The sequence below is a fragment of the Centroberyx affinis genome, unplaced genomic scaffold (assembly GCF_046629955.1).
Source record: "Centroberyx affinis isolate AG114_WGS23_722 - 3 ecotype Tasmania unplaced genomic scaffold, CSIRO-AGI_Caff_v1 ptg003969l_1, whole genome shotgun sequence".
NCBI classification, from domain to species: Eukaryota; Metazoa; Chordata; class Actinopteri; order Beryciformes; family Berycidae; genus Centroberyx; species Centroberyx affinis.
Window position 1 is genome coordinate 92,315 of NW_027281790.1, and position 13,093 is coordinate 105,407.

The 13,093-nt window shown below is 40.1% G+C and overlaps 1 protein-coding gene across 3 annotated transcripts; it reads right to left on the reverse strand.

The window, feature by feature from the left end:
- Positions 1-1,095: 1,095 nt before the first annotated feature.
- On the reverse strand, positions 1,096-8,440 carry znf217 (zinc finger protein 217). 3 transcript variants are annotated; one of them, XM_071541898.1, is made up of 6 exons: positions 8,300-8,440; positions 4,898-6,283; positions 4,526-4,633; positions 2,996-4,381; positions 2,738-2,862; positions 1,096-2,576 (listed from the first exon to the last, which is right to left on the reverse strand). In XM_071541898.1, exons 2-5 carry the CDS (start codon positions 6,225-6,227, stop codon positions 2,750-2,752), a joined length of 2,937 nt encoding a protein of 978 aa, XP_071397999.1. In that variant the 5' UTR covers positions 6,228-6,283; positions 8,300-8,440; the 3' UTR covers positions 1,096-2,576; positions 2,738-2,749. The 3 variants fall into 3 exon arrangements, with proteins under 3 accessions (XP_071397999.1, XP_071398000.1, XP_071398001.1); XM_071541899.1 differs by having other exon boundaries at positions 8,418-8,439; XM_071541900.1 differs by lacking the exon at positions 4,526-4,633.
- Positions 8,441-13,093: the final 4,653 nt, after the last annotated feature.

The following is a 13,093-nucleotide window of genomic DNA, read 5'->3' on the forward strand; positions in this document are numbered from 1 at the left end:
TTATTGTTTACAGAATGCACAGCCATGATAGGTTTTGTCAGTCCCCTCCTTTTATAGATGTGGGGAAAGTCAACAATAGTGTGCTTATGTCTTGCTGATGTAAAAGCCAAACTTCTGTCAGGAGGCTATATATTTATGTGTATATATATATATATATATATATATATATATATATTCTTTTTTCATTTATGGAGGTGTACTTATGGAGGTGTACTTTATAAAATGATGAGAAATGTATCTGTGTGTTTAGCCCATGTCTACTCAATATCGAGGCTAATAAACACTTCTATGTTGCACTATGGTTGTCATATCAAACAAGGTCTTCACCTGGCCCAAAAGCACAACTTCACCATACCTAACTCTAGCACATAAACCTGCTGTTTACATTGAACTTGCAAGGCTTTGAAACCAGCTCAGCTGAGAATGCTGGAATCTAGACTTTGTATGTACTGCCCTCTAGTGGTCAGTGGGAGCTGTTGGTGGGCAAAGGAATACACTGCAATATTCCTCACAGTCTGCAGTATTTCCATACACTCTTTCACTTAAAAGTTTTTATTGTCCATTTTTGATGTACAAAAAATGTATTGCATCTTTTGTTGAAAAGCATTAAGCTCATATTTATCTTGCTGAAATGCCTTTTTTTTCCTGATTTTTTTTTTTAGGCATAAGGCTGATACAGTCATGCAAGTTGTTCATTGTTCAGAATTTAAGATACTGTCAGTTGCATTACTTTGACAAGGTATTCACATATTATTGCAATAGTACCATGCATTACTAATAGTAAGAGCTTGAAAAGCATGTTAAATATGTTAAAGGTAAGATAAAATGCATTCAAATAATCACTTACTAATGTTGGTGGGGTGCAGAAAAAATGTCAGGTATGTCCAAAGGTATGTGTGACCTGCACCTGGCAGACATAAGCTCGAATCAGATAGCTTTGTCTTACCCAACAGTACTAATTACAGCCTCACTGAATGCCTCTAAGGCCCTGAATTTGTATCTAAAACAGGTTTCTGTACTGTCTCCTGTCAGGGTCCAGGTGCCCAACAATGAAGTATGAGATAATGCCACAAAGCTCATCGACTCTCACTTTATTATTGTAATGTGTCATACAAATCTCAAACAATATTTTCAGTTTTACACAAGTACACATGTATGTGAAAGTCAAAAAAACCAAAAAAAGAAATAACTTAACGCAAGTCTTTCAAAGAGGAATACCAAAAGACCAAATTACACAGTAGGATGTATCCAAATAGCTCGTAAATATCAGTTAACCTGAGACTTTTTTTCTCTCTCTCTTTCACAGTGTATAATGTATTGAGCCATTCCATCAACAAGGCTGTTTCCTTTTTTTCTTAAACCAAATAGTCTTAAGACGTCTAAAAGGCCACTTGATGGCCAGTCAGGACTAACTGCAATAACTTGAAACAAATGACTGAGTAACATTGTCAAGATTCTGCATAATATAAGCAAAGTCTGTCTAAATGTACAGTCCAAAAAGTACAGCATGACCACTTAACACACAAGTAGAACCCCATACTATTTGGTACGTGTTTTACAGCATACTGGATTTGAGGCACCAATAAAGCAGATGACAACCATCAGCTATTTCAAAAGGACATAAAGAAAACCACAAATCCCTGTTTTGTTTTGTTTTTTAGATCTGGGCTGGTAAATATCAAGCATCTCAAAGAAATTCTCAACCCAAATTGTGTGTTACCTTTAAATCATGTGCCAGATCAACATGACCTGAGCAGTAGTTGGTCAGCATCACCAGATGAGTATGAGGCGCTTGAATATAAACCTTGATCCTCCAGAAAGACACATATCCATCCAGTGAAACTAGTCAAACTCACAACACATCCGGCTCTAGTTGATATGCAGCTAGGTACACAGGCTCAGCTGACATGATAGCTACAGCAGCTTTACAAAAACAACAGTGTCAAGTTTATAAAATGAGGTAGACCACGTTAACACACACAGTAGAGCTTGTTACTGTGGCCTCTTTGTAAACCACTGGGCTTAAGACATCAAGTTATTCGATAGAAAAACCCCACCCTTCAGTGCTTTGGAAAAGGAAAATAGAATAGTGCTTAATGACTGCCTGCATGACAATAACTAGACAGGGCAGCATATTTTCACAAATTAATTTTTGAAGTTTTCCGTTTTTACTTATTACACATTTTATATCTATCGTAAACTTACCAATATGATATTTGAATGTTATCCCACATACAAACTTCACTGTTATGTCACATACACATGACTGAATCACAGTGTGGGTCAACGATGGATTAAGCAACAGTTCTGAGTGAAAAAAAAATCCTGGCACACCCTAGTGGAATAATTTTCAAAGAGAGATGATCTGCACTTTTTCTCCAATACAAAAAAACAGCTGAACATTGAAGGCCTGAGCTCTGAAATGTCTGTGCACCACATTTTCTTCAGCGCTGAAAAAAAAAAATGAAATTAAGGGAGCCTAGATGCTCTTCTTTGAGCACAAACCATCTCTCATTTGATCCATATATTAAACAAATCCTCCAGTTCTCCAAAAAAGGTAGCAGCTCAGTTGAGATCTAGAGAGGGAGAAAAAAATGTTTTCATGTACTTTCCAATATGACTGAAGTAAAATCACGTATAGCAACATAATAGGTGAGACATCTCAAAGATTCTGCTTACGGTTAGGAAACCAATAAAGCAGCCTAATTTAATTTTAGAAACTTTATTAACCTTTTACCTTTGTGCCATTTTAGGTACTTTTGTCCGTGGCTCCATAGCGCTGATTAGGGAATGGGCCTGGGTGGTCTCTCCTCTGCAGGTTGGGCAGTGTGTGTAAGTGTTGGTAGAGTGTGGTTCTGCTCCCTGAGAACAGACAGTATCAATGTTAAATCTACAAACTGCTAGAATGTAAAGAGATAAAATACTTTGTATAATACTTGACAAAAAGCTATACTGCTAAGAGTCATTCCCATGAAACAGCTAACCAGGTACATACCTGCTCTTGGGTTAGCTAGCCCTCCATGACTGGGGTTTGCTGGTGTGCTGTGATAGAGAGATGCCAGGTCGCTGGGCGTGCAGGAGCGCAGAAGGTTCATCATGTTCCAATCGGTCTCCATGCTGCCTCCAATAGCTGGACTTGTAGCCTTAACAGGACCCATGGTTTCAGAAACAGGGGAAGGAGATGACCCTTGTGATGTGGTTTTCACAGTTCTTCCTGAGATAAGCAGCCTGTTGGATCCATCCCCTGCTGGTATTCTAAAGCCAGGTTTCTCACCAGCATCAGCTTCCCTGCCTGGAGGTAGAGAGTACTTTATTCTCTTGCTGGAGGGTTCTCCTAAGTCCATCTGGGGAAGGCTTCCAAACCGGCTGGACAGGCACAGCCTGGCAGCATCTGAGTGCCAAATGACACCAGTTCTCACCGGGTAACTCCTCTCACCAATACCCACTCGGTCTGATGGGCTAAGTCTGTCCATTACATACTTGCTGCTGGTGCTGGATTTCTTCATGAGCTCCGTGTACCTAGGGGACTCCTGACTGGCATGTGAATCAATGTTCGGCCTATACCGCTGGTTCTCCTGGACAACCTCAGATAGGGGCACATGGATTGGCGACCGTTTAGGAGCATGAGGTGGGTTAGTTGAGGGAGTCTTCTCTTGTGCTTTTGCAGGCTGAGGGGTTGGAGACTTGGTTCGACGAGGATGGCTCCTGTCAATCATAGGGAGTGGGGTGACGTCTTTCCCATCCAGGGCAGGGGGGCAGCCAGTGTAACGTTTCTGTTTCAGACTGCCTCTGAAGCCATTCTTTTTAGCAATGTCTGACTTGTCTTTATGAGTCAGCTTTTTGTGCATAATCAGAACCTCTGGGTACAGGGTTTTATATGCACAGGACGAACAGGCAATTGGCATTAATGCATTTTTGGGTTCTGAGCTGGCAGGGATGGACAGAGACACTTTTAAGGACAGATTTAATGGGGCCTCAGAGCTCTCGTCTTTTATCTCCTTCCGCTCCATCTTCAGGTTAACAGGTACGGGGCATTTTATGAGCACATCATCAGTCGGGGAGTAAGCAGGCTTAGCAATTAATTTCTCATACTCAGCATTCATTTGGACGAGTGGTTTGCCAAGATTGCTTCCTATGCCATCAAATCTGTCCTCTGGTTTTCCACTGGCACATGACTTGAGTCCAGGAACCCAAAGTTTGGATCTCTTTGGGGCAGGTTTTTCATTGTTATTTCCAAGTTCTTTATCATTAGGAGAGGACACAGGTCTGCTGGGGATCTCCATGTAAGGTTTGTCCTTGTGACGTCGATCCAGGTGATATTTCAGTGATGTCTTTTGGGCTGCAGCATAGTCACAGTACAAACACTTGAATGGTTTTTCACCTGAAACAAAAGAATGTAAGTATTAAGTCTTAAGAAGCTAAGTCACAGCCATAGACCTATACAAATAGAATTTCAGTTAATTTATGCAGTCCCGTTTTCATAGATTATATAGATCATTCAAGCCCAATATTTTGCTTAATATACCTGTGTGAGTCCTCAGATGAACAGTGAGGTAATAGCTTGACCGGAATGTTTTGCCACAGTAACTGCATTCTTTTGATCTGACTTTTGATCGGTCAAAACCATCCTCACCTTTGAAAAATAAATAAATAAGTAAATAAATAAAGGTAAATAAAAAAGTATTTATGCAGAGGAATCAATCACAGAAAAGAGGGAGGGACCACAATGAACAGCAGAGGGAGCACTTGTTAACTAAGAACTCTGCATGGAGTTCACATTTTAATGACTCCTTCAATGTTATTTGGTCTGTTTCAATAACAAAATAGGAATTGTGGTCTTTGTTTAAAAAAATATATATAAGTATAGCATGGACAAGTAATGTTGCCCCTAATTTACCTGTACCCAAGGTTTCTGCTGCTGCTGCCTCCTCTGAGCCCTCCTCAGAGCCTTCCTCTGCATGGTCCAGTGAAACTACTCTTGACATCTTTCCATCAAAGGAGGCAGTTGGGCTCTCTCCTCCACCTCTCTCCCGCTTGTGCACCCTGGAGTGGAGAACTAACTGGTGGTAGGTCCTAAAAGTTCTCCCACAGTCCTCACAAGTGGTTGGCCTTTCCTTGTCCTTATCTTTCTGCATTAGAGACCTCTGCTCTGGCTCTGGTGATGGGGTTTCAACTGTAGTCTGCTGCCGAGACCTAAGCTCTCTCCCAAGGACCTCTTTCTTGTCCGCTTGGCCCTCGGACCAAATATTACTCAACTCCTCCTTATCAGAGCCGCAGTCTTCGTTGTCTGTGCTGGCTTCCTGGCCGATGTCTTTAGTATTATTGGGACCAACTGCTATCTTGCCCTTTGTAGCAAGTTGCCAGGCCTGATATGTGTTGAAAGGGTCTAGCTGGGGAATCCATTTAGAGGATCTCTCAGGTTGCAAATTGTTTTCTGCAGAGCAAGGCTGAAGTTTGAGACTGTGTAAAAATGTTTCCTGTTTGGCAAGGGATTCAGTAGTGGCATCCTTGTTCTCCTTTTCTTTATCTCTGCCAGGCTCCACCTCTCTATTATGTACTTTACTGTGCTCTACCAAACTATCTTGGTCAGGGAAGAAAAACCCACAAACCATGCACATTTTGTAAACAGTGACTACAGGCTCTGGAATATGGTCTTGAATAATGCCATTGATAGTGACTGGTGTCTCCAGGTCTTGTTGGGCCTTGTTTTTAGCTCCTGGCTTGTTTACATGCATCTTCATGTGGTTCTTGAGGAACCAAGGCTCTCTGAAGCGCCGTCCACAGACGTTGCAGCAGTAAGTGAAGTAGTCCTTGTGCTTCCTCAAGTGGGTCTCCAGCTCACTGGCATCTTGTGATACCTGACCACATACAATACAGCTGAGAACCTCCTCCTTTTGAAGTGGGAGACTACTCGGTTTGGGTCGGGGCCTCTCTCCTGGGATCCGGAATTCTGCCTCAACGCGAAGCACAGCTGGTTCAAACAGAGTGGTGGGGTGTTGGGTTAATACGTGGGGACCCAGTTCCTCCTGGTGAGCAAAGGTCTGGTCACAGAACATACAAGAGAGCGGCACACTTCCTCCAGTTTGCAACACAGCCTTTTCTGAGGAGGTGCTGTGAGGTGTCATGCTAGAGCCAGGCCCTGGCATGCTTGCACTGCTATTGTTCAGAATGTCTTGACCCAATCCATCTGGGCTCTCCACAAATGGTAGCAACGGGTGAGTAGGCATTGTCCTCCGAAAGGTGGAGCGACTATGCTCTAGGCAATCTCCAGGTTATTGGGAGTCTGTAAACAATGAGAAAAAAAAGTCTGAGGCCTTGTTCAGTATCAGCTATGATTGGGTAGGCTACTGCCAAAAGCTATAATGAATAATATCTAACATTAAGATAAAATCTGTTTAAAATGCACCAAGAGACTTTAGAACACACAGAGAGAAATGCTTTTCCTCATATTGAAACAGGAAATGTGTCTTTTCAGCAGTCAACAGCATATACAACTCGTTTCCTCTATGCACAGGCTACTGATAAAGCAGATAAAGCAACGTTTTGCTTGCTTTTAATCATTTTCATTCTTAGCGTGTACACCTCTATCGAGTTCATGAACAGACATCCACAGACATTAGCATAATTGCAACCAGGCAAACTCAATTCTTGCAAATATTTGTATATGGGGTCATAATTTATCAGAGTTCACATTGCCGTAAATTGTTTGTGTTAGAGAAACAGACTAATTTATAAACTATGTTAAATTAAGAGTGGGTGTTCACATGGGAATACAGAAAATATATTGCAGTTGTGCAAATCCAAATCCCACAAAATGTAACCACTTATGTGATTTCTAAGATTTTTTGGACATAAACACCCTTTCATTTCTAATGTAGATTTACATTTTCCAACTTTTTGTTTTCCTGATCTCACCCCTGTTTAAAACTTCAAATGTTGTTCATATGAGCTTAGTTTGATGGGTTTTTGCACAAACAACTCTCTTCCAATGCCAGACAACAGAGAAACCAAAACTTTAATTTTTTTATGTCATACTGGGCTGCCTTGTTGATTCATATTGTATAGTTTGTATGAACCAACTATGTGCTCTTTTCCATGTGCATATTTTTGTTTCACAATTCAACAATTTGGACTACCTTGCTGAGGCTTTACCATAGTAACAGATCTTTTGAGCATGTATGATGGTTTGCTTATATACAGAATATACAACATTTGGAGAAATGGAAACCATAAACTGCATTTGATTGGCTCAAAAGTGGAGTAACTGGACCAACAAGTTCAAAGGCTCAAGGCTCATGCAAAGGCAATAGTATGAAGCCTGTGACAACTGTAAAGCACATACCAGCCCACTGTAGCCTAACAACTTCTGTTTTGTTTACAACACGGCATTATGCAGTTTCATATCATCTACAAAATGCGACAGATGGGCAATCTAGTTAATAGGGGGAGGCTGAACTAGTCGTTGCAGGTAATTTTAAAGCCAGAAGCTGTCAGTCGGGCTCGGTTCTCCACACTGAATGAACCAAATTCAAGTCAATAATATATATTTTTGTCAACACCTATTTGTTTTAATATGCTGGTACCCCAACTTTCTATTCAATATATTGTTAGTAGCTATATTATATTGCCAATGCGTACCTTTAATCCAGGTGAGCACCGGCAAGTGTCGATAACAACCCAGAGTGAATTTCTATCCAGCACATGCACGCTTTGTGTGGAAAAGGATGTAGGTTAGCGCTAGCCACTTGTTATTCAAGCAAGCACAGGTCTCGTTAAACTATGATCATTAACATTACTCGTCAGATGTTAAGCTAGCTGGGTGAGTTAGTTTACCTAAGTTAATCGTCTATTTAATGTTGTATGGCTATTACATTTCTATATATGTATAATACAGCACCAACCATTACTTTTTTGAGCGAAGAGACAAAGATCAATAACTCCCACGTTAACGTTATTAACAGCAACTCTGATTGGGAAGGCTCCAAGCAATAAGTATTGTTAACACTTTACTCAACTACAAACAAGTTTCGACTACGATAGGATCGTGACAATAGATTGATGTAAATTAACATTAACGAGCCTACGGGACGTTATGGCTTAAATATTTGTTTAGTTTCAAAACTTAGATAAGTTAAGTATGCTAACGTCGCCGAGTCATGTTAACGTAAACTCCAAGTAGGGTCATTCGCATTCTAACGACTTTAACGTTAGCGACCAGCGTTAAACATATCGCTAGCAAACCACATTCTCTGTTGTCTCGACTCCGACCAAACTGTAGAAACTCACCAACAATACCTACCAATTCAGAATTTCCGGATTTAAAATAATACTGATACAACCCGTGAATAAGTTAAATAAATCGCTATGTATATAAGTTACTTCTTCATTTAGCAACGCTTTGTTGGCGGAGAGCTCACCTATTCAATTGTTTGAGTGTGAATCATATTTGTTCTATTTGCGAGTCCTCACTGTGCAGCTGTTGAATTCTGAGGCGCGCTCTCAACGATTCTCAAGGGGAAGATGGGGCGCGCGCACGACAGCCCCAAAAAACCCCTAGGGTAGTCACGTGGTCACAAATAACAGAAAATGATTAGTTCACACATGAGTCGAACATACCTTCAATAAAATGTGTAATGTATTGTTTTATCTGTTATTGTAGCTATTTATATAACCTGCAAACGACTTTGGAGTTGTCCCAACCGGAATGCAAACCTTGACTTTTTAACATTGTCCTATGTGGTTAATTTGTTTAATTTGTTCAAGTTACCCGACCATAGATATACAGTGGCTTAAGTCCAATGGTCTGCTTCTTGGCGGTGTTCATTTCACTGACTGTGGGATAACATATGAACAATGTGTGTCGTCTAAAGTTAGAATATAGTCTACTCATAGAATAGTTTCGTGCGCTGATTAAAGCCATAGGCCTACATGTCAAAACCGTTTGAGGGATGTTATTGCATAGTACCTTCCTCAAATGAAGCCCTTCCACGCGTTCACTTTATGCATCAGCCACCATGTGGAGCGGGGGGAGGGGGACCTCAAACTTTTCACAGCTACGTGAGGTTTTGCAGAAGCAGGTTGTGTTGTGCCATGGGAAATTTCATTTGTTCAGTAAAGAAAGAAGGCTATTGCATAACACTATTTGAAAATACGTAAAATACCCAAAGTATACCAATTTAATTTCCAATTTGATATGTTACCAATTTGTCACTCATACACATATATAATTTGATATGGCAAAATTGAAACCATTCTCAGACTAAATGGTGGTATTAAATGAAATTTGATCTGCTTGTTACCACACACAATTATCACAGCAAAACTATAATACTATATAATAATATTATAGGGATATATATAGTGATAACACAAGAGCTAAACATACTATAACGCTTTATAAAGTCACTATATAGTCACTATTGAGTAGCACAGACACATAAGTCCCTATATATTATAGTGATTTTTCCTTTAAGACAGACTGACACAAACAGAGACACTGCTTACAGTTGATCACCTTTCCAGCACCCACACTGTTGAGTTGAATAACAGCCCCTCCTCCACCCTAAAGTCTTCCAAACAGCCACCAGGCATTGACAGTGTGATTCAGAAAGCCAGTACATTAAACAACTGCACCATCTCACAATATAGTATAGACTCAACATTTTTAATGGATATCATGTATTTACTTTTTTGAGCATGAGAAATGCTACATAAGAAACATAACATTAATCAGTACAAATGTAACTACAATGCAGGCTTTTAATCAACAAAGCTCTTCATTAGACCCCATGTACTTTATTTATTTTTTACTTCATTATTGTGACTTTTCCTCCCTGAATGGCCGCAGTCTCAGAGAGAGAGAGAGAGAGAGAGAGAGAGAGAGAGAGAGAAAGAAAACCCTATCAGTTACCATCCCCAGCTGTCCGGGGTGAGGAACAGTGAACAAAGACAGCAAGATACCATTTGCCAAACTCATCTCCCACATCTGGCTGCAGTACTGCCAAACAACCTCCCTCTTCTTGCATGTATGGCTATCACACTTTGGTGCCTATATGCTAAAGGTGCCTTTGGGATGCTCCTAAAACTCTCTTTGTTGCCACCAAACAGGTCTGGCTAATGTGTTCACTACATAATTAAAACACAAGTAGATCTGCAGGTTTGGCAGGCAGAATTCATTTTGATTGCGTATGCCAGATACCAATCAAAGTAGTCATAAGTCATATTAGAGGTAGGGTAAGTACTTTTTAAGATGGGCGTATCAGTACTGTAATACATATGCTTAATTTATGTTATTTCTGTTAGTAAAGGGTTTTTAGGGATTTGCAATTCATTAATCCAGTCAGATATTCTCAAACTGGGTCCTAGTCCTGTTGTGCCGACATAACAAGATTTCTTGTGTGGTTGCTTTAGTCCGTCTTCCACGACAAGATTATATTTCTTACATTTGCTTCCCTAAATGAAAAACGTTGTTTTACCCCCTGCATTACTCTGATTCAGTTTTTTGGTATTCTTGCCTCACCCTGAGATCCTGTTACACAAACAAGTCTAGAATGTTAATCAAAGGCACCACATGTGACACACAGAGGCCTCCCGCTCATTTCCTATTGTTCTGTTGCCACAAAGGCTTTGTGAAAAGCTATCAATCTGGAACAGCAGTATGATGTCTTGGGATGATGAAACGGTCCAGAGATGAAATACCAAAATAGCCGTATATCTACAGGTGGTATTAGTTTATGCATATTTTAAGTATCATCCAGACAAAGATGTCTTTAACTGGATGGCAATTTTCTAATTGATTCTATGGAAGAGATTAGAGTTAGGTTAATTAGCATTCATTCTCAGCAGTGTTAATGACAACGGCAAGTGGGCAAACATTGCTGTTTACCTTTGACTGATTTAATTAACTTTGACCTATTCTTTGACTTTATGCTCTTGTGAAATCTCTTCCGAAATCTTCACAACTCATTGTTTCCCATTGTGTCTCTGCAGAAAACATTATTCTTAATCATACATTCCAGCCTCTTGGAAAGATGTAAAAGATTTACACTTAAAGATTAAAGCTAAAAAAAAGTATACATTGGACATTATACTGAAAACGCCATATTTTATGTAAATTAAAAATATACAAAGTAGTATCTTTTGAAAAGCTGAATGCTGACTGAATAATTTGGTATTCAGTAGACAGACACCCCTAATAAGTATTGGATCAACGGATGGGCGAGGCCGTCAGACTGCGCTGGCTTGTTTTTGTCTTGATGTGTCAGGAGCAGCTGACTGCATTGTTCTCCTCCAGATTCACAGCCTGGCTTCTTTTATAACCATGGTGGAGCTCCTGAAAGACACTGATAATATATAATCTCCCTCCCCACCCATAGCCTGTAATGTTTATTCATCACATCCAGCTGTTTTGATCATCAGTGAAATTTTATCAGTCACCAAACACAATGCATAGTACAACTTCTGTTTTTTTTTTCTTTTCTGGATAGCTACTTATTTGAAATGATCGTTTCCTTTCATTCCAGAAGAGAAGTAAAAAAAATTCCAGTCTCAATCAAGTAAAAAAAAAAAAAAAATGAAACCCATATTATATAGCATATATATCAAGTATTGAAAGGCGCAACCATTTGGTTGCGCCTTTCAATACTTGATATATATGCCTATAACTTCAATAATTTTAAAGAGTATTTCATTGGGGGAAACCCAAATGTATTTCCCAAATGCCAACTTTTCAGGAACTAAGAAAAACATATTGTTTTCAGATTGACCACCGTGCATTTTTGGGGTTTATCCAGTGAGGTTTTGAAAAGGTTCCATAAGTCCAACAGTTTTAAGATTTTCTCAACCTATAGAAGAGCTGGAGGGGAAACATCAAAATCACCAAAATTGGAGTTACAAGGTTTTCACTTGACAACAGTGATTTGAAAGAGCTTTATCACATAATGGTCATGTTTCCGTATTTTGAATGGTATCAAAATAGTTTCAGTCAATAGTGTGGTTTTCCAATATCAAACCCACAGACACTTTTTGTCCTTCCAACAGGATGTGACATTCATCTGAGAAGACTGGTGAATTTCCAATAATCCATGACAATAGACACTCCCAGGTGCCGCAACTCTAAAGATCACTTGAGAGCATCTGCATGTGAATGCCCCCCAACACACACACACACACACACACACTTTTATACATTCGGCCTATATGACCTGCTGATTCACCCTTGAAATTAGGCCACAGCGAGTGAGGCTATCCTGTAGCGGCTGGATTATTACCATTAACTTGCCATTAGGTGACCCGTTTCTGTGTCTTCCCATAGGTCCCTGGAATCGTTTCGCCCCTATGTTTTCCCTGTGGACCTGCTACCACAGAGCAGCGCTGTGATGCACATTAGTGCTGACAGCAGGCCTCCCGTCAGGCCTCCCTACCCACTGTTCCCTTGTTCCACCCCCTCTGAGCTCGCTGCATTCACACAGTCACATGCATTGTCCTGGGACCGGACCGGAGCAACATGGTGGCTGAGCAGATCCTGTGAAGTGTACAGTCTTTGCACCGTTAAATCTGTACCTATTACTGTTTAGATTTTAATAATAACGCACCCAGTTCGGTAAGGTCAGTGCATGTCCACTCTGCTTTCTGTAGTTGTGCAGTAAGGATTGACCAGCCACTGTGTTTTTGAATTTACACGTATCGCTCTGGCATATACATTAATATGCGATAACTACCTGCAGCTGCTACTTGTTTATAGAAGACTTAAGTATAACATGAATCATCTTAGTCTTCCCTATTACTTGCTATTTGACAAGAAACTACAATATATGAAAAGCTATGCAAATTACTGAATAACGGGTGAGGAGAGGAAGACATCAGGAACTGGTGGCAATGTTTGGTGCAAGGGTGTGAGAAAGTTTTTCATCTTCTTGTTATGTTGTTGATAAAATGATTTGTAAGAACATTATTGAAATAGTGTGTGAACACAGTTTGCATTCATAGTATTCCCATGATGTCACATGCATTTCCTACCAATATGGTGCTTAACTATATACACAGCTCATTGGCTGTGGCTGTCATTTGATTGTAATCACCTGTTCATTTATCA

Coding starts and splice junctions, on each gene's coding strand:
- znf217 (XM_071541898.1), bottom strand. CDS start 6,227: ATGCCTACTCACCCGTTGCTACCATTTGTGGAGAGCCCAGATGGATTG. Junction 4,634..4,897: donor AGCAGAAACCTTGGGTACAG/GTAAATTAGGGG, acceptor TATTTTTCAAAG/GTGAGGATGGTTTTGACCGA. Junction 2,863..2,995: donor GCTAGCTAACCCAAGAGCAG/GTATGTACCTGG, acceptor GTCTGTTCTCAG/GGAGCAGAACCACACTCTAC.